This window comes from Stereum hirsutum (assembly GCF_000264905.1).
Source record: "Stereum hirsutum FP-91666 SS1 unplaced genomic scaffold STEHIscaffold_6, whole genome shotgun sequence".
Lineage (NCBI taxonomy): Eukaryota > Fungi > Basidiomycota > Agaricomycetes > Russulales > Stereaceae > Stereum > Stereum hirsutum.
In genome coordinates, this window is record NW_006763136.1 from 1144589 (window position 1) to 1164277 (window position 19689).

The following is a 19689-nucleotide window of genomic DNA, read 5'->3' on the forward strand; positions in this document are numbered from 1 at the left end:
AGCAATGATTTACAGTCCTGAAGCAATTACGAGAAATTACAGGGCAAGGTAGATGGTGGTATTAGTGAGACGCGTTCGAGCACAACATGCTCTCAACCACCTCAAAGCAGCCCGCACTCACGGTGTGGCACCCCAGTGGGCCACACTCGATCGTTGAAGCACTCGCAGAGGGTGACAACCAAAAGCACACGGGAGCGATAATGATACTACATACGCACAATGTTACAACATAGTAGAAATTCTCCGATACCAGTACAGCAGAGTATACAACGTCTCAAATGGGATTTTCTGGCCAGATACAAAGAGATGCACCGTCAACTTACAAGTTTCACAAACGCGAGCTCGACTCGAGCTGGTCACCCTACTTCCCCGGTCACAGATTGACAACACGTCGCTTGATATTTCAAGGCACCGGCACGCTCTGCCTACCCTGCTGACTCCCATCCCACACAAACTCGGTCGCACACCCCGCAAGCACCTCCATATCCTCCCTCCTCGCATCCGAATAACATACCACCAACCTCGGCACCTTCTTCCCATTCTTCTCCCTCGCCTTCAAACATCCCATCAGCGCCGAAAAGTCGAAATCCCTCGCCCCAGCACTACTCCTGAATGCTGCCTCGTAGATCGTTAATGTCTCGAGTTTAGGAAGTAGGGACATAGACGACCCGAGAACGGTGCTGATGTTGCGGATGGCGGTAGAGCCGTGGAGGCAGAGGTCCCTGACGGATGCAAAGGAGCTGAGGAGACCGGACCAGAGGTCTGTGGGTATGACTTGGGTGATGCGGGCTATGGTGAGGGAGTGCACGGAGGATACGGTGACGGAGCGCAGGAGATCGTTGAGAGCTATGCGGAGCGCTGCGTCGTCTGAACCGTCCGTGCATGAGAAATGAACGTCTAATTTGGGTGCAGGTAGGTCTTCGATGTAAAAATACTCCGGAGGGATGTTCTTGTTCCATGCCATGACACGAAGCCCACGACGGGCGCGGAAGTCTTGAGCGTGGAGTAAGATACTTTGCATGGGGGGTGAGCGCGCTAGATGTGAGGTGAGGAGGGAAAAGATGGGGAATGGTAGGAAGGTGCCTATGCTGAATCGTAGATTGATGACCGCTTGGATAGGGAAAGAAAGGTAGCGCAGGAGAGAGAATACAGCGAAGGCTTGGTCACAGAGGGCAAGGCGAGTGAGGTTCGGTAGGTCCACAATTTGATTGGGCTGTGGTTCGGGTAGACCTCCCGTGGGCATGAAACCGGTGACGCTGTCAATGGATATCGTCTCCAAGTTGGTAGCGTTCTCGAGGATAGTCAGAATGGTATCACAGCGCAACGGTCCTACGTGGCACAGATCCAGATTCACGAGTTTATGGCAATGGACAGGAAAGAGTTGTTCGTCGAATGTGGTAGCACAGTGGTGAAGTGTTAGCGAGCGAAGCGACAGGGGGTCGTTCGTGAAGAGTTGTGATGGCACTTGGAAAGCCATCATTCGTGAGTCAAGCAGGATGCCTTTCAACGAAAGACGCTCCAGGAAGGGGAAGGAAGCCGGAAGGGATGCGAGCAGGTTATTAAACCGCTCGGAATCCACACTTTCCAGACTGATTTCCTTGGCACGGGGTGCATGGTGTAGAACTTCTTGTACGCTTTCGTACAACTTTGAGTGCGGGGCACATCCAAGATTGACGCGAATGCTGATGGGAACGTTCCTCGACAACTCAAGCATCTTCAGGGGAAGGATCTTGGAGGAACGAGTGAAGACAATGTTGGACCATAGCAATGGGTAGTCGAGGGCTAGTTCCCGCCAGTAGTGACAGACGTGGGCGAGGCTCTGAATCCAGGCGGCACTGAATCCATCGGCCTCTTCTTCTGCATCTTCCTCTACGCAGTCGAGAAAAACCTGGAGCAAAACCTCAGGAGGAAGACGAGTAGCGATTGCGTTCTGAGTGGGCTCCTTTGAAGGGAGTATCAGTGAGCGTAGATAGAGATAGCATGCTGCTGCACAACGCACCTCGACGGTCTCGGATATGAGTGTAGTGTCCCCACTCTGTGGCGAACGAACACGATTGCTGATCCTGCACAACGAGGCCTTGATTAGATGGATTCCACTAAGAGCGATAGGAAGAAGATGGCGTACACTTTCATTGTCCGATTCGACCAGATATAGCTTCCTGCGCTGGATAGTTGGGGTATGAAGCTGAAGGGGTGTATAGCCCGGATTCGAAGCAAGACGATATACTAGATCACTCGCCGCCTGTACGACACAATCCGCTTTGGGCAGAAGCTGACGAAGAATTCAAGATGTACTGGAACTGTTGGTCTTCGGAATCGTACGTCGAGGCGAGGAGGAACAAGTGAGACGACGAATGATATGCAAAGCGTTTGTGGAGGCGTTGATCGGCTGACAATCCGATCTTCCCCACGCGTAATTAGCATCCCGCTATTAGATCGTACATACATGGGTTGAATCTAAGAGGAAAACTACTCTGAGATATAGGCTGGGTCGTTGGTATGAATATCCAAGGTCTTCGAGGTCAACGTTCCACACCTCACGGTATGATTCTCTCATAACAAAGAGAACCCGGCCGTGCGATGAAATAAAGTGTGGCCCTGCTCTCGGCGCCACACGGAATACGCTCGAAAAAAGACTCGACGCAGGGCCCAAATAATCAAACATGAGGTGGGATCGAAGTAATGGCTTCAAAATGCTAAATAATCTGGAAGCTATGTGGAACCGCCGAATAGGGGAAATAAAATCCGTGTCACGATTCACGGATATGCCAGTTTGATGCCAGTGCCGCTGAGCTTTGCGTTGAGCGGCCGGCAATTCCCGAGACGGTTCAAGTTGTGATTTTGCGCAAATTTGATTTGTGCTACACCACGGCGAGCTCAGACATGGATTGTGACCAGCATAACTCATCAGAGTCCCTGTGCGTACATTTTATCTACATTAATGTCTACCTCTTGATTGAGCGCTATTTCATGCCACCTCCAAAAGTATTCGGAGCCAGGACGACCTAGTACCACATGCCCCAGTGACGTCTCAGAACGAACTTCCGTCTGATAGCTTCTCCCGACTACCACCGGAACTGCACTATCATATTGTTAAAGAATTGAATGATGGAGAAGTTAGAAATCTGTCTCTCGTTTCTCATCACCTTCACGACGTTCTCGCCAGAGATTTCTTGCTCAAGGACCTCGACCACGCCGCCAGAACTGAGATGCTCCTCCTGAGCTACAAGTTCAATCCTAACGAACGAGCCCATCTCACAGAGCAACAGCGAGAGCGAGAGCAAGGTCTGAGTGACCAGCGACTTTCGTTCCCAGACCCTTGGCGCGAAGGACGTTTGGCTCCCTTCGTCATCCGTCGAGTTGAAACTTCGCCAGACACAAATTCCATCACGCTACACATATACGAGCCTGTGTTCTTCCGCGATAGCGAAAAGGGGGAAGCGCTAGATATCATGACCGTAATCGAGGGCTCTATGCAGCTCGTTCACACTGACGGGCTGGGCTACGAATCAAAGGATTGGGATGGCGACTTCGATCACAGCACGGCAAAACGCTTCAAGATGGTGAAATACGACGATATTGTGGGAAGTGGGCGCGTTTTGGAGCCTTTGACCCCAGCAGTGCTAAGGGGAAATTGGGTTTGTCCTGGATGTGACGGAGGAAGGCAGGTCTGTGGAGGCATGTCGATTCGGTATGGATTAACATTCTTCACCCGCTCGGGCTTCCATAAAGCTGATTGTATATATTGGGACGATTCAAGATGGCCGAACCTCGTCACGTACGGCGGTTGGTCAATGCCTTGTCCTGCCTGTCTTGGTTTCGACTTGGCAAGCGAGGCGAAGGCCTTATGGAGGTCGTACGGAATGACTGACGATGACCAAGAGTTGGTCGAGCTCTATGCCCAAGTCAACGCCTTTCTGCCAGCGCACGAGCACATGTGACGACAGTTCCTCGGACGATTCGTATGGTTCTGAGCCACCGTATCAAGTCGTCACTATCGTTATCCCCCCGTCTCCCTTCAACCTTACTGTCGTAGTCGACTAGCTCTTGCCTGGCACGAACTTCGTTTTCTCCCATACGCTGACATGTATTGTTTAATCGCGCCTCTCTTGTCTGATATGGACCTGGCCTTAGTACAGCCGCCTGGCTCGTCGCTCTCGAATTCGTTATACTCATACGGCGGACATCCCTTCACCTCTAAATCATCTGCAGTCTGCACTTTCTCAATTCCCCCTCTTACACTGTGGTGGGGACACCCCATGATTATTCAACCTCGGCAAAAGCAGACACAAAAATGTGCAGGACGGATTGACTGAGTCGATTTTTGAACGGTCATGAGTGGCTTTGTGACTCAAGAAGGCGCGTGGCGTACGTCCATGCGAAGAATGGTCGGCAGCGCCTATAAGAATGCTATGTGACTCGTTCTCGCCATGTCCTTCGCTCTCTAACACTCGTGAAGGAGAGACGGACTCTGAGGTGAGTATGGCCTATACACACATAGTACCCCGTTCAAAGACTTGATCGCTGATTTGACCGTGACTGACTGAACCATCAGGCACGACTTGAAGAAGAGCCTGAAATCCCCCCCCCCCCGAAATGGCTTCGAGTTGGGACGCACTACCTGTGAGCCACCATCTGATATAGCACATACTGGGTACAGGGCAATGATATACTTACTCTGAACGCGGCTATGTGACCGAATAGGGACATTGCAGCGACTAGAGACACTGTCAACCTTAGACCTTGACGACCCACCGGACTTGAGCTATCTGGGAAGTATTCTAATTCCAGCCCTCATTCGTCGACCCGGAGGTAGACCACACGCCATCGAAAGGCCGCGGCGCTCGTCAAAACACACGTGAGTGGTTTCTTTCGCGTCGTGGAATGTGTTTTCTTTATTCATTTGAAGGCCATCTTTGAAAAGCTCTTCGAGCCGCAGCGTACCTGGCAGACAGCCGGTTGGGGATCACCTCTTGGTATCGAAGGCCTGCCCTCCCTCCGATGGCTATTCCAACCTACCACCGGAACTGCACCATTACATCGCTCAGTACTCAGAAGAGGAAGATATCAGGAATCTGTGCTGCGTCTCTCGTCGCTTCCACGATGTCTTTGCCAGAAGTCTTTTGGCCAAGGACCTCGATTGGTTTGTCAAAACTGAAATAGTCCTCTATGGCCACGACTTCAGGCCCGATGCGGAAGACGAAGCTTGCCTAACAGACGTTGAACGAAGCGTCTACTCGGCACCACAACGACGGCGGGCGCAATATCAGTCTTGCTCCATTCGTCATTCGCAAGGTCGACTACTCGCCCGATGATGGTCTCATCACGCTACACATATATAAACCCGTCTTCTTTCGTCTCTGGGGAAACCAAGTACTCGACATCAGCATAGAGGGCGGAGGTCTCGCAAGGCTCGTCCATTCTGACGACCTAGGTTGCGATTCAGAAGATTGGAATCGTGAATTCAGCGCAGAGCAAAAGGCACGGTTCACGACGGTCAGATACGATGACTTAGTGGGAAACGGGTGGGTTCTGGATTGCTTGACAGCGTCGACACTGGGGGAAAACTTCGTCTGCCCCGGATGTCATGGAACAATAGATGGATATCCAGTATGTCAGGAGTAAGCATCATCACTTATTGGCATAGCCCTTCGCAGTGTCGTGCATTTCCTTTCCTTCTGATGCTGATCACAGTCTATATGGGTGATGCAAGATGGGAAAGTCCCGGGTTCTCGCTCTGTGATTGGTAGCGGACGGCTGATGTCCTGTCCTTGCCTTGGGTAGCGGTGGACGGACGCGGCGATTGGGAACGGATCGAGGATTTACTGCAGACTCACCGAGATGAAGAGCGGGAACAGTTCCATGTGAAAGCCAATTCATTCTTACCGGAGAATGAGCGATTTGGAGGAGACTCCCCTCTTGGTTTCCTGCTCTCTAGCTGCCGTACCGTGACCCCCTGTACTTGTATCTCGAGCTGGTCTCTATTAAACGCTTTCGTGTCTCGTTTGTGTCGTGGCGTTACCGTATTTTGCACAGCGAGATTCGTGGTATCAGTTGATCTGTCTTTAGCTTGGGTGGTGAATGTACTTCTACTGTGTATCACCTATCACCGTTCACCCATGTCGAACCATAAATGATTTAATTCCAGTGTGAATACCGGCCCTATTTCTTCAAACGGCACATAAGACCCGCCAGGGTCATATTCAAAACCATCTCAAATAGAACTCGTAACCCCTGGCTCTATTCTCTCCAGCTTCCGCACTAACTCATCCCAGACTTTCCTCTGTATCTCCTCCAATTCTGCCTTCAGATTTTCCCTCTCACACGGCGACGGATGCACCCTACAATCGCTCAGGTATTGCCCGTGTGATGCGGGACCGGCGGCAGCAGCATACACAAAATTTCGAGCCCCGACATGGGTCTTCCGTTGGACGAAGAACATGAAGAGGCGTAGTCCGAGGTTGATGGAGCCCTCACGGAAGAAAGTCGATTGACAAAACCCAGGGTTGACGGCGTTGATGACGACGGAGGGTGAAGAGGGGGAAGATGTGACACGAGAAGCGAGTTCGCGCACGAAGTAGTTCTCGATGAGTTTAGAGTTGAAGTACCTATGTACGTCGGGGGCAGAACGCACCACACATGAGCAATCATTAGAAACGTCGCACTGCCTTCCGTGTGATCCTATCATCGTTGAAATCCTAGAAAACTGAAAACACACCTCTGGCTCATATCTGACCTCGGATCCGCCAACTTATCAAGGATACTCTCCGCCTTCCTCTCCTCAAACTTCGCAAAGAACGCCGTCTCGCTGCTCACAACCACCAGATGTGGAAGCACACCGAACCTTTCCGCCGTCTCCCTCAACTTCGGCAATAACATGAACGCGAGCAGTGCAGTGCTCACGACATTCACTGTGATCGTCTCCTCATCCTCCTCCTTCAACTCGAACTTAGATTTCTGCACACCCGCGTTCTCCAACAGCACATCGAGCCTATCCAGCTTCTTCGCACGAGCAGCAAAGTCTTTCACGGATTGATAAGACCCGAGGTCAAGTGGCCAGACTTCGATGTCGATGCCGGGGGCCGAAGTCGTCCGAGTCGGATCCTGAGATTTTGCTAGGCTGGCGTGGATTTTAGTGGCTGCTTCTTCGCCCTTAGAGACGCTACGGACGGCGAGGATGAGTTTGGACACGCCGCGTTGGGCGATCTGTTCTGCGGTGGAGAAACCGAGACCGACGTTGGAGCCGGTGACAATGACGGTCTGGCCAGTGAAGGAGAGTTTAGGATCGACTTTTGGGGTCACGAAGAATTGTTGGTAGAAGAATGCGGCAATTCCACCTGGCGTCAGAAAAGGCATCTAGAGAAGATGTCTGGGTGCTATGTTGTCGAAAAATCAGAGACGAAAGTGACTGGCTGATGAGTCGAAGGACAGACCTTCGGTATAAGGAGAAGGAATATGGGGATGCAATGGTGAGAATCGAGGTCAGCATATCTTCCCAAGCTTTATATTAGGTGGCAGTCGTCATGAAAAAGTAATATTCATCATCAGCTTGGGCGCTTACATGAACCAGCTTGACCGACCACGACACTGGATAATGTGGACTATACCAAATATGGGTTTCAATGGACCTGCAGGTGGAAGAGGAGGAAAGCTTGAGTAGAGCACTTCGTCTACTGCATATCATGACTGGGTTACAGTGGACCAAGAGAAAAAGGCAAGAAACCCTCTGGTCAATCGAGCAAAACAGGAACTTTCCATATTGGATTCCAATGGGTTCGAATGGACGTCCTCATTGCCGCGAGCATGCTTTAGCTGCTCCATCGGTCTCATCTGAGAAAACTAGAATGAATGTATGTCCCGCGTCGGGGTTGAAACCCCGTAGAAAGCTAAAGATTGTATACGGAAAGCCAAAGTACAGGCGATATGTAGCTGATGCTGAGACAGCTGAGCGTCCAGCGCAAGTTTAATGAATCACGGTCGTAAGAAGAGCGTCCCTCATTACAATGACATAAATATTGCATATACTCTGTGTAGTATGTGTTAGGCCGCGTGGAAGACAGTTTCGAATGAAGCACTCACAATAACACTACTTTCGTCTAGGTCAAACATTCCACGACTCAATCAAACCACACGCGTAACACCAGGTTCTATCTTCTCCAACTTCATCGTCATCTCACTCCATATTTTCTTCTGCAACTCATCTCTCTCCGCGACAAGATCGCTCCTATCGACAGGTGACGGATGAACAAGACAGTCGCACAAATATTGCCCATGTGATTCTTTCCCTGCCACAGATGCGTGAACCAGTGTGCGGGCGCCGACCTCGGTTTTGCGCTGTAAGAGTAGTTTGAAGATGGAAGTGATGACGTTGCCTTTCATGTCGCGGTCGAGGGAAGAGCGACAAAAACCGGGATTAACGTAGTTGATAATGACGGGTGGCGCGGACGAAGAAAATGAGCGCGACGCGATTTCGAGGAAGCAGTATATGGCGATGAGCTTGGAAGTCATGTATCTTGAATACCGAAGATCGTCAGTTGTATAAAGCTGAAGAGCGAAAATCCGACTCGAGTGAACGAACCGGTCAGCCATGTTCGACTTCGGGTCCGCCAACTTCTCAAAAATATTATCCGCCTTCCGCTCCTCGAATTTCGCCCAAAACGCTGTCTCGCTTGACACCATGGTCAAGTGTGGCACAACCTCAAACTTTTCCGCCGTCTCGCGCAGTTTCGGAAGAAGCAAGAGCGCCAACAGGGTCGTGCAAACGACATTCGTTGTAATCGTGGCCTCGTCGTCCTCCGTCACACTGAAGTCATCTTTTCCGATGCCAGCATTCTCCAACAGCACATCTAACCTCTCCAATCCCTTTGCTCTCGTTGTGAAATCCTTCACAGACTGATATGAAGAAAGATCAAGTGGCCATACTTCGATCTCTAGGCTTTGGCTGCTCGAGAGACTGGCTCGGATTTGAGCGGCAGCGGCCTCGCCTTTGGAGAGAGAGCGTACGGCAAGGATAAGTTTAGAGATGCCGCGCTGAGCGATTTGTTGGGCTGCGCAAAATCCTAGACCGATGTTTGCGCCTGTGATGATGACAGTCTGGCCGGCGAAGGTGAGAGTGGGATCGAGAGTGGGGGTTATGAAGAGTTGTTGATAGATGAAAGCCGGAAAGCCACCAAGGGTAAGGAAGGGCATAGTGGAGGAGGCTTGCAAGATTTTGTCGAGAATGGAGAAGTGTGAGAGCTTGGGAGCAGTAGGCCAAAGTTCAGCCGCCCTATAAACAGCGCATCCTCGCAGAGTTCGGCCGCTGTACTTATGAGCGACGCGTCCTCGCGCGGCTAAGGTATGACGGATTTCTCATCCAGATCACCATGCAGCGCTCCGTTAGTGAGAGTACCCTTGGTTATCTTACCGATCGCAAGCTTTCACGCCGGGACCATTCAGCTGAATGGGGTATCACCAAAGAGCCTGGTCTCGCACCGCTCACCAGCACTGACAACGGCCTGTGAAAAGGGTAAAACCCATCAAAGCAGCCAGAGCGGGAGTCGACTAGACCACCTAGCAGGACCACAGAATACACCGACCAGGAGATCCATAAAGTAACAGCGCGAACCAACAACGCTGCGATGTCGAAGCAGAGATTGTCTCCGAGAGAGGAAAGAGGAAGAAAGTCTCGAGCACCAGTTTCTTGTCGGTGACGAGGCCGGCACCTGCCGACTACGCCACTAAGTTAGCGGCCAGAGAGTACAGCGCGCGGCGACAAGTGTGGCAAAACACTCTTCGTCTACAACCACCATGATCGTTTAAGCTCAAGCTCGACTATCATGTTTCCCTGCCGTCGCTAGTGTCACTTGGCCCCGATCATAATACTTGTTATATACATGTGTGCTTTCCCACATCAGATCCTCTCAGTCGAGTCAGAGCCTGGGAGTCTATGAGAACTACTCTAGCTGTTTCGAACTGCTAACTCGCCAGACTACTGTATCCGGCTTTGAACCTGTTCTGGGCGGCGCAATCACTGCACAGGGAATGATGCCGTTTCATTTCAATATATTGCCACCTTAATGATTGCATTGACTCGCCGTGTCGTCCGTATATATGATTCACCCCGACTTGCAGTAGTATCGCCGTCCGCCCTCTGTTCTCGCTCCTTAACCTCCCTTTTAGACACCGCTTCTAAACTCTCTAGTCGTCATGGTCTACATTCTGGCTCGCGTCCGTTCTAAGCCCACCAACGCTACAGCTACAGCTAGCTCAAAATATCGCAGCCATTCGCGACTCAGACCGCTTCCACTTGGACGTCCTCGACACCACTCACCAGTTCCTAAAAACCGTGAAGGATCCCATCAACAGCCGCGTCATACAGCACGAACTCTCAAAAATCGATGAACTTTGGGACGAGGACGAGCCTATTCCAGTCAACGAAGATGATCGCCGCGCAGTCTCCCCGTGTCCCTTCATCGCGTCGATTTTTGTGCATACCTGGAATTACTCGCTGGATGTGCCAGAGGGAGAGGCCCCGAAGATCAACCCTATTGCTATGACTGTGGAGAATGCTCTGTTCAATCCGAACGTGTCGCCCGTATCGCCTACCAGGGGTAGAATTTTCTCTATCACTCGGCTTTTCGTGTGTATCTTCGCTGACTCATTCACCCTCGCATTCTACCAGAGAAATGACTATGGCGTCACAATCCTCGACATCAGCGATCCCCTATCTCCACAGTACTGCTACGTCAGTATCAAAGGCCTCAAGGATGCAAAGTCCAACGTTCCCGCGATGGCCCCTCTGAGCGCCGAGCAATATGCGCGGGCGTACTGCCCTTCAGTGGCCAGAAAGAATACGAAGCACTCCATGGAACGCGGGGCAATCGCAGAAGTAGACGTGCGAGAAGCGATCGCTCTTCTTGCTGATGAGAGGGTCATGAAGGATCTTCCAGATGCCTGGTCGTCGGAATCCAAGGTCGGCTCGTCTGGCGTGTCGAAGGGCAAGAAGAGGAAGGCCAAGGCGGAAAGTCGAACAAACGCATCAGGCAGAGCTTCTGCGGCACTTGCTACCACGTCCGAGGACCCTATCGTCACCGACTCGGAGAACGAGACCATGGTGTTCCTCAAGAGATTCATGGTCGTTGGCGCTGATCTGACTGACCTGGACAAAAGGTTGGAGAAGGCCGAACACATCGCTCTCATACGATCGGAGCTCGTCGAGCTCTTTCCCTTTCCTTCGTCTGCCGTCCTTCCCTTGGTCCGGGTCCTTGCAGCCACTGCGAACTTCGAACCACTGGACGTTAAAGAACTCGACCTTTCTCATCTGTCAGTTAGCTCAAGTCAGATCTTCCAGGTTCTTGACGCATTCTCCAACACCCAGTCGCTCAATCTCTCGCACAACAAGGTCATCGATGCCCGCGCCATCCAGATTATGCTTGTCTCCACACCATCCCTTCGTCGCCTCATCCTTCTCGACTGCCTCTCCCTCACCAATCCGGATCTCTCGTCTCTCCTTGTCAATCAATCCCACCTATTCGTCAACCTCTCCGCCATCATTCACCCTCTTTTCCTCAGTCTCCCCGCTACCTTCCCTCTGCCTCGAACACACTCCTTTTCGATCGCTGCCAGTGGTGTCATGGACAAGGAACCGTACAGTATTTCCGTACCTTTCTGCTCCGCTCCCACCGTCGTTCGTGCCATCACGGACCTCGTCTCCCCCTATCTCACCGCCGAAAATCCCGAAGCTTGCCTTTACTGCAGTCCGCTGCAGAAAGGTCCACTTAGTGCGATTTTGAGTCGTGCTGGCGGTATCCCTATCCCTTGTGATGACGAAGAAGAGGCGATTTGGGACGATAGGAGTACCGTGATCCTGCCGAAGGTCAATGGCCACGTCGTGAAGGAAGGCGCCATGTTCATCATGAGCATGTACATATCCTTTCCCGAGCCTAGCTTTATCCCAAAATCGGGCTACGCCTTCCTGGACTTTACATCCGAGACGTCCAACTATCCCAAACCAGGTACTACCGCCAGGCCCACGAACAGAGCGCCAGCCCTCCCTTTCGATCTATTCGGCTCCCGCTTAGGGGCAGGATTCTCTTCCTCCTCTTCATCTTCGACTTCATCGGCATCGGTGTACAACGTCCTCGATTTGCGTTCCTTCCTCGAGAGGATGTATGAAAGGGATCCGGGGAGGGAGCGCGCGGATGAGGAGAGTGTGGCGAGGTTGGAGGATATGTTAGAGGAGTTGGAGGCGAGGTACGATGATGGGAAGGGAGCAATGTTCACAAGCGAGGAGGTGGCGAAGTTTTTCCATGACTGAGATGGGGTCAAGTTCCTAGGATTATGGACCCGTCGGTGCGTCACTGGCTTCGTCAAGGTCTAATTTGTTAATGAGATACTTAGTAGGTGGTTTTAACAACATGCCAAGCAGAGTCGACTCAAACACTTCCGCGTTTCTACTGTACTAAAACCGAACCCGAGAGCGCTATAGCTTCCATATGCATCTAGATTCAAATCATTCAATCCACAGTTGTCCGAGCTTCGGCTCCTCCAGTTGCTCGATTCGCAACGTTGAACTTAGACATATTTTCGGGATCTTCAAGTTCCAGTTCATGATGATCGATGATCGCCGCTGGCACAATGCAAACACTCGTCACGTGCGGAATATTTGCCTCTCTATTTTTCTGGAGCACAAGAGCTCGACGACAAGAGCGAGATCTCTGGCTGAAGTGCACGTTTACTCAGGCTATTTCGTTGCAGGTCGAGTGCCAAAAGCCTCATATGTCGCTTCTTGTCCTTTCACGCCTGTCCTCACGACGGTGCGGCCTCCATGTTCAAGAAGTGATCGTGCACAGTGGCTGTGCATGTACTTCATTCCGAGTCCACACTGTCCATGCCTATGTGGCCTATCTGCCTTAGCTGGGGTGCGGATGCTCTTCCGCCTGAGAACGCGAAACTCTTGTGTTCCCAATCTCTGCCAAATTCGTACCTTTTTCTACACAAACTCACCGATTTTGGACAGTTCTCTCCAGGTACGATCCACATCTTCCCCGCCAATGTGCACATTTTACGGTGGCTGAGGTTGGCCAAAAGTGACGACAACAGTGTACCATGATTTTGCACTAGATCCGGCACTTGGCCGGACGCGTCATCTTCGGCGAGAAAAGAGTATTCCGAGTCGGACAGGCTGCTGAAAAGGTGAGCCTTTCCATCGGATTTTATTTAAGCAGTGAACTGCGCACTTTTCGAGATGGAATCGGTGAGGGGATGAAGATCATCTGTTTTGGTCCATCTTCTTCCACATTTTTGATGGACAATTGTTCCCGCACGAGTCTCCCCAGGGCCACGAATTTGTCCAAGAACGATCGGCAGCGTATCTTTATAGTCTCCTGGCTGACGCGGCTTTGCGGCTGACCCACCTCAACGCTGCCCTTCGTCTTTATTGGACATGTTGACCAGTGGAACGTAGATGACGGATGTCTCATAAACTGTGCCGGTGTTGACACTGTTCAGGCGGCTGCCGAGAGTAAGTCGAAGGTAGATAAACCCCTCCCTGCGCCTTGTTCTCCAATAATTCATTGTCCTCCGTCAAAGTTTCAACGCAACCTAGCACATCTCTGATTCGTATGCAAATTCTTCTTCTGTGCGCTGTACAAATACTGACCATCTGCACAGGAACAGCACGCGTACTACCTCCCGCCAATCATGCCCTTCTTAACCCCTGGCGGATTCCCGGCCCTCATCTATCAACAACTCTTCGTCACCCCAACGCTTGACCCCTCTCTCACGTTTACCGGTCAAACAGTCATTGTCACCGGCTCCAATATCGGTCTCGGTTTCTCTGCTGCTCAGCAGATCGCCCAGCGCGGTGCATCGAAGGTCATCCTCGCCGTTCGTACGGTCTCCAAAGGCGAAGCCGCTGCCCAGAAGATCCGGGAGAGCCTCCCGAAATCTGCGAGCACCAGCACGGAGGTCGAGGTCTGGCCGCTCGACCTGTGTTCGTACCAGAGCGTGAAGGACTTCGCTGCACGGGCGAACAAGCTGGATAGGTTGGATGTATTGCTCGAGAATGCTGGCGTGGCGAAGTTGAAGTTCGAGATCGAGGAAGAGGAGGAGTCCACGATTACGACGAACGTGATTTCGACGACGTTGCTGGCGCTCTTGATGCTCCCGAAGTTGAGAGAGACGGCGGAGAAGTTCGGGGTTACGCCACGTTTGACGATCGTTTCGAGCGAGGTGGCGTTCCAGGCGTCTTTCAAGGAGAGGGAGGCGGACAATATTTTTGAGAAGTTGAACGATCCCAAATCGGACATGATGGACCGGTGCGTTTGTCCATCTTTGCTCACTCTTTGACTCACTTCACTTGGAAGCTGTGTGTTTCGTGTGCTTGATTACTGATACGTGGTTGCTGCAGGTACAATACTTCGAAGCTCCTCGAGAATTTCATCGTTCGCGAACTTGCTACCCGCGTATCCGCCTCAACCTCCACCAAACCATTCGTTATCGTCAACACCATCAACCCCGGTTTCTGCGAGTCCGCTCTTCGGCGCAACGTCACTGGTATTCTAGGCGTCGTCATCGCTGTCTTCGAGTTTTTCCTGCAGCGCAAAACCTACATCGGTGCTCGTACGCTCGTACACGCCGCTTCTGCTGGTAAAGAGTCTCATGGACAGTACTTGAGCGATTGTCACCTTCATCCGTCACCGTTGGATACTGGGAAGTGGGGAAAAGAAGAGGAGTTGAGGAAGAGGGTTTGGAGCGAGTTGGCAATGAAGTTGGAGAAGATTGAGCCGGGGGTAACGAAGAATCTTTGAGCTCTTCGTACGTATGCTTGATTGTATGGGTATAACATGTATTGCCATCTCTTTCCTCAATATTGCTATTTAATCCATGGCCGACTCCTGGAACAAGTTACTAGTGCCTTTGGATACCTATGGCTTGGAGCCCGATATTTTGAGGTATACACAGCTGCATGATGGGATTTCCGTTGATATCCTCGGTGTTCTCGCATCAAACTCTCACTCCTGGCCCAAATTTGGATCACGGAGAATACACCCAAGTTGCCAACTCTGTCTCTCCAATACCCCGCCACCACCTATTCCTAAAAATATCATGAGCTGATTTTTACTCAAGAAAATGCTACCACCATCGATGACCCTTCCAACCGCACTGCCCAGTTTTCCACTGGACTCTCTCGGCATCCTCAACGACTGTCCATCTGGACGGACCCGAGTCTAGGCACACCACATCTTCCGTGCACAGCCATGCGCTGCTACCCGACCTCTTCATCCGTTCCGTTCCAATTTACTTTCCCGATCGTCCAATCAGAATTGTCGACTGACTCTACCCGGTCACCCGGAAGATGTTCGGGAGGCGGAACAGAGTGAGATTATCACGTGTTTTCGGTCGGGGCCCGTGAGAGTCTCGACTCTTTCCGATCATGGGAGTCTGCGCCGTCCAATCACCGGCAGAATTGCCAATGTGTTTTGTTTGTGGCGTGGGAGCAGACACAAGCAGGACTGCTGACCGGAACCTGCTCCACGTCTTGCCCACGTCTGTGCAGAAACCTGTGCTAGTGCTGTTCTGCTCTTCCCTCCTGTCCTTTGCCGTCGCACTTTCCTTCCTTCTTGCTCTGGGTTTCTTCCCACCGGCTTGCTTCTCTTCGCATAATAGAGTCTGCGAATCCATTCAACCTGTGCGGCGGAAGGCGCAAGATTGATTGTCTGCACCACATCTTCGCACTCTTCTAAGCCTGGCTATACTTGCGGCTTTACGAACGATCTTACCCAGGCCTACACCGTATCGAATAAGGGTCTTTCTATGTGCGGCGATTGTGGACCTATCCTTAGGGCGATGAGTGGAGCTCTGCACCCCTGCCTGCGCTTCTTTGGTCTTTCTTGCTTTGGTCTTTCACAGAGAAGTCAGAAGTCGCCTGATTCTCGAGCGCCGGATCAAGTGAGGTAGGTTCGTGTCGAGTCATCCTTTGAGGTTGAGCTTAGAAGCCGTTTTTGGAACGCCTCTGGCTCCACAGTTTGTTTCTACCGGCACCGCCAATATTACCCAGGTGCATTCTCAGGAGTCTATCGTCTTCGTCTCCGAGCAGCCCTCGGGGCACTACTAAGCTCGACCGTACTTTCGTTCTGGGGTGTTCGTGAGTTGTGGAGTGGACAAAAGAGCTTCATTTGGGATAAATACGCGGTGGAACGCAACCTGAGCATTATGGGCCCATGCTTCAACTTCGGCCCTTATTGCTGCTCGAGCTTTCTTTACGACTACCATTGGCTCCTGGATGCCTTCGTTGCCGACACGCTCTACCTTCTCAGCACCTGAGTAGTCCGCCGATTGTACGCTTCATACCAAAAATATCGTATGTTCACCCAAACTCTGCTTCGGCAAGCCGTAAGGCGCGAGCTCTCCATGCGTCTCGCCTCGCCTACCTAGTCATTAGAAAATTTTCCTTTGCAACCTTAATCGCTTTTGTGGTGGTCGTCGATTTTCGCGCTTCACGCGCACCGCGCACGGCTGCCGCGTCGCGCCTATTTTCTTACATCCCTATCGATCCGCATCTCTCATGGGCTACTATTTGCTAGCAAGGAACTCAAGGGGACTCATCACGTCGCACATGCACATTCAATGATCCTGCCGTCCAAATCGATTGTTACAGGTCTCCCTGCTAACTCAGCGCTCACGAGATGCAAGCGCAATCTATCCTAGAAAGGTGTCCACACCGTCGCACTGCAGTCACCTCAGCTTTTCGACTCGGACTGGACTCAGATCTCAGTTGCATCACAAATTGCCTGACATGTCTATTACAGTATCAGCAAGTCTATGCCCGGAGATGGGCGTTCTTGCTCTTCCGGCGTGGGTGATTACGTTGATGGGTCCGGGGGTGCAGTTGCACAGCCTCTTTTTTTTTCTGGTCTTTTTAATTTTCACTTCCTGCTTTTCACCGCAGTGGCATTGGCATTGTGGCGAGAGAGGCCGCTGTCGCGCAGGTCGGCCTCCTTGATGGATCCCGCACGCCGCACAGCCTCGCATTATAACTGCCAACGGAACTGTAGATGCACGATAATTATCAGGCCAGGAACGTCTAGGCCATCGTAGATCTGGATATCGAATGTTACATGCATGTTCAACGTTGGGCGTTCAAATCTAACTTACGACAACGGCGGAGGATCGAGGATCGTGGCTTTGCTGTTCCTTTGCTCTTGAACGTTAGCTACCTGTGTAGGCATGCCGTGTACGAGGTCCCTAGCGCGTCGGGATATGAGTCGCTTTAGACGCGATTTTACGATTTTCAGGGGTATACGTTAGGCGCAGGTTAGGCGTAAAGTTTGACTGGAACGTGATACAAGGCCAATCTGGGCCTGGGTGGGGATGAGAGCGATACCTTGGCCCAAACTTTGACTTTCGACCACTGTATCGATCTACGATGGCCAGCATACGGCACCCACATTTTTCGCGTGCGATATCACACACTGCAGGTCCTTGCTTTTTTTTCTGTCTCTATGTTACCTTTGCTGACATACCGTGACGATCGTGGTTCCTTGCAATAGTGAGCGAAAGCATTCAAGATCCAGGAAAATGTCTCTTCATTGAGAGTTCCATACTTGGAAGACTGTACCGAGCACCGCCTTGCTGCATCCACGTTCACCGCTCTCGAGTCTCCGAGTTTCCATCCCCCAAGTTACGAGAGGATGCAATGTATCGAGCGCAGTTTATAGAGCGTACTCCACTCGTCGTCAGTTCGTGATGCCTTCCGAATCGTATCAACGGGGATTCTTACCTCTTTGCCCATAGCGTACGGTCGTATTGACCGCGTCTGTACACAATGCAATGTGTCGTGTCGTATGGAATCTGACCTAGTCGCCTCTTCGTGCTGTCCATTGCTAACCAGAACCTCCGGCCATCTCCTAGGTAGTCTAATTCCGTGAAACGCTCTCCCTCGAACTCATTATCTGCAAGAGTTCGCCGTCCTTGATGCATGTTTCATGGTGGGGATACAATTACTCCCGGTATCGATGAAAGGCGAACCAGCAATGCAGGCTCAGGACTCTGGAGACCGGATCACTCTTCCCTTCGTCCTGTCCATGCTTTATCGCCGCTCAGGTCTAAGCCCACCCATCTCCGGTCAATACTTTCTCTCGCTGTCTCTTACATACGGCACGTCTGCGTTCGTTCTCGCGATGTTCGCAGTTCATAATATATGGTCCAAGTTGGAGAGTCATATCCCATAAGTCGACAGGAAAGCGATGTTTGTACTCAGCTAGGCGTCGCATCTAGGTCAAGCTACCTAGATCTCGAATTCACTTTCTTGTTATGCATCACATCTACAATGTCCACCTCTATACTCGTACTCAACTCCGCGCTGCTCGGAACCGCGACTCCCGAGAACGAAACGAAACTTCAAACAAGGCAACACGACCCATATGCGTCTCTAGCATCTCGAGCAATACCGGTCGTCAACGCTTCAACGTTTCGACCGTGACTATGCATCATCGCCACATGTCGACATCACATCCCATCCTATTCTTCGACTGTGCATTGATGAGGATGACGATCATCTCCACCGCGACCACAGACACAGATTTGACACTCCCAATGATTCGCTCATTGCATACTTACTACTATGGCTACAGCCCACAGCCTATACTACTTGTCCATTGCTCACTTGTTTGTGTCCGCCATCCCCGAATGATTTCCCCCGACGAGTTCGCAGGATGGAGGTTCGAATTCTGTCATGGAGAGATGCATGTACGCACGGATGTACATATCACAATGGACTCTCTCTCGGAGAGAGAAGACGCCTCGAAAGGAAAGAAGAACCCCGTTCCGGTGGTCCTATGTCCGACTCCAACCGTCTCGACGTTTCAAGCTACTGTTCACTATGTAAACGCTAAGCAATGAGTACTGGAGACCCTGGGGGCTGCAAATCGTGATCTGATCATCACGAATCACGAATCAACGGACGAAGCCGGACTACAGTATTCGACAGACAGACAGAAAAAATTAAGTTCAAGTTCGAGCTCATGTATGCGCGCTTACTTATTGGCAGAGGATCTTGAAGTCTTGGAGGCGAGCGAGCGAAACCCAGGTCTCGATTAGCTTCCGTACATGCAAGCAACACACCCTATGCGACAGCCCACAGGCCCGAAATACTAGTGTTGTCAGAACGAATCAGGACTGTTGATATCCGCGCCGCCTCCGCCACAACACGACGATAGCCGCCAGGCACCGAACAACGTTAACGGGGAAGTAGGCTCTTACATGCGGGATGTTATGTTATGTGTGTAGATGGGGCCCGGGCCTATGTGCGGCGCAGCGAGCGAGCGGGTCGGTCGCATAGCACATGTCGGAGCAGATGTTGGCGTTGATCGGAACGTCTTTTTGCTGCTTTGCGTCCGATCATCGTACGGACGCTGCAGCTGTCAGGCACATAAGTAACACAGAACTGAATCGATGACTAGGAAAATAAAAAGGCTTGGGACTTTGTGGCACGCGAGCAAGTGCCTGTCTTTCCGTGAACTTACGTACGCAGAGATGGACGAACTGATGGAGGTGAACTTTTGTTGTCCCGAAAAGGAGATATTCGAGATGTGGTAAAGGCCGCCGCTTCGTTCCTTGGTGGCCGGAGATGGCGACTCTGATCTGGTGGTTCAGAGCATGCCCATCGATGGACATACTGTGCCTATTTTGCTCTTCGCACGAAGT

General features: G+C 51.5%; 6 protein-coding genes across 6 annotated transcripts; 3 read left to right on the forward strand and 3 right to left on the reverse strand.

Annotated features, from left to right (window-relative positions):
* Positions 1–193: 193 nt before the first annotated feature.
* Positions 194–2311, reverse strand: STEHIDRAFT_168112 (uncharacterized protein). The gene is made up of 3 exons (XM_007303536.1): positions 2126–2311; positions 2000–2063; positions 194–1942 (listed from the first exon to the last, which is right to left on the reverse strand). Exons 1-3 carry the CDS (start codon positions 2131–2133, stop codon positions 404–406), a joined length of 1611 nt encoding a protein of 536 aa, XP_007303598.1. The 5' UTR covers positions 2134–2311; the 3' UTR covers positions 194–403.
* A 1242-nt stretch (positions 2312–3553) lies between these two features.
* On the forward strand, positions 3554–4187 carry STEHIDRAFT_146756 (uncharacterized protein). The gene is made up of 2 exons (XM_007303537.1): positions 3554–3691; positions 3761–4187. Exons 1-2 carry the CDS (start codon positions 3561–3563, stop codon positions 3939–3941), a joined length of 312 nt encoding a protein of 103 aa, XP_007303599.1. The 5' UTR covers positions 3554–3560; the 3' UTR covers positions 3942–4187.
* Positions 4188–6214: 2027 nt separating this feature from the next.
* STEHIDRAFT_156316 (NAD-P-binding protein) lies at positions 6215–7356 on the reverse strand (the record flags this gene model as incomplete). The annotated part of the gene is made up of 2 exons (XM_007303538.1): positions 6215–6608; positions 6719–7356. 2 exons carry the CDS (start codon positions 7354–7356, stop codon positions 6215–6217), a joined length of 1032 nt encoding a protein of 343 aa, XP_007303600.1.
* Positions 7357–8121: 765 nt separating this feature from the next.
* Positions 8122–9189, reverse strand: STEHIDRAFT_56213 (NAD-P-binding protein; the record flags this gene model as incomplete). The annotated part of the gene is made up of 2 exons (XM_007303157.1): positions 8122–8512; positions 8579–9189. 2 exons carry the CDS (start codon positions 9187–9189, stop codon positions 8122–8124), a joined length of 1002 nt encoding a protein of 333 aa, XP_007303219.1.
* Positions 9190–10188: 999 nt separating this feature from the next.
* STEHIDRAFT_168114 (uncharacterized protein) lies at positions 10189–12333 on the forward strand (the record flags this gene model as incomplete). Its single annotated transcript, XM_007303539.1, has 2 exons — positions 10189–10213; positions 10263–12333. The coding sequence occupies 2 exons, from the start codon at positions 10189–10191 to the stop codon at positions 12296–12298; spliced, it is 2061 nt and encodes a 686-aa protein (XP_007303601.1). The 3' UTR covers positions 12299–12333.
* Positions 12334–13683: 1350 nt separating this feature from the next.
* STEHIDRAFT_156319 (short-chain dehydrogenase) lies at positions 13684–14792 on the forward strand (the record flags this gene model as incomplete). Its single annotated transcript, XM_007303540.1, has 2 exons — positions 13684–14300; positions 14393–14792. The coding sequence occupies 2 exons, from the start codon at positions 13684–13686 to the stop codon at positions 14790–14792; spliced, it is 1017 nt and encodes a 338-aa protein (XP_007303602.1).
* Positions 14793–19689: the final 4897 nt, after the last annotated feature.

Coding starts and splice junctions, on each gene's coding strand:
- STEHIDRAFT_146756 (XM_007303537.1), top strand. CDS start 3,561: ATGGTGAAATACGACGATATTGTGGGAAGTGGGCGCGTTTTGGAGCCT. Junction 3,692..3,760: donor TGTGGAGGCATGTCGATTCG/GTATGGATTAAC, acceptor GGACGATTCAAG/ATGGCCGAACCTCGTCACGT.
- STEHIDRAFT_168112 (XM_007303536.1), bottom strand. Junction 1,943..1,999: donor TCATATCCGAGACCGTCGAG/GTGCGTTGTGCA, acceptor CTCCCTTCAAAG/GAGCCCACTCAGAACGCAAT.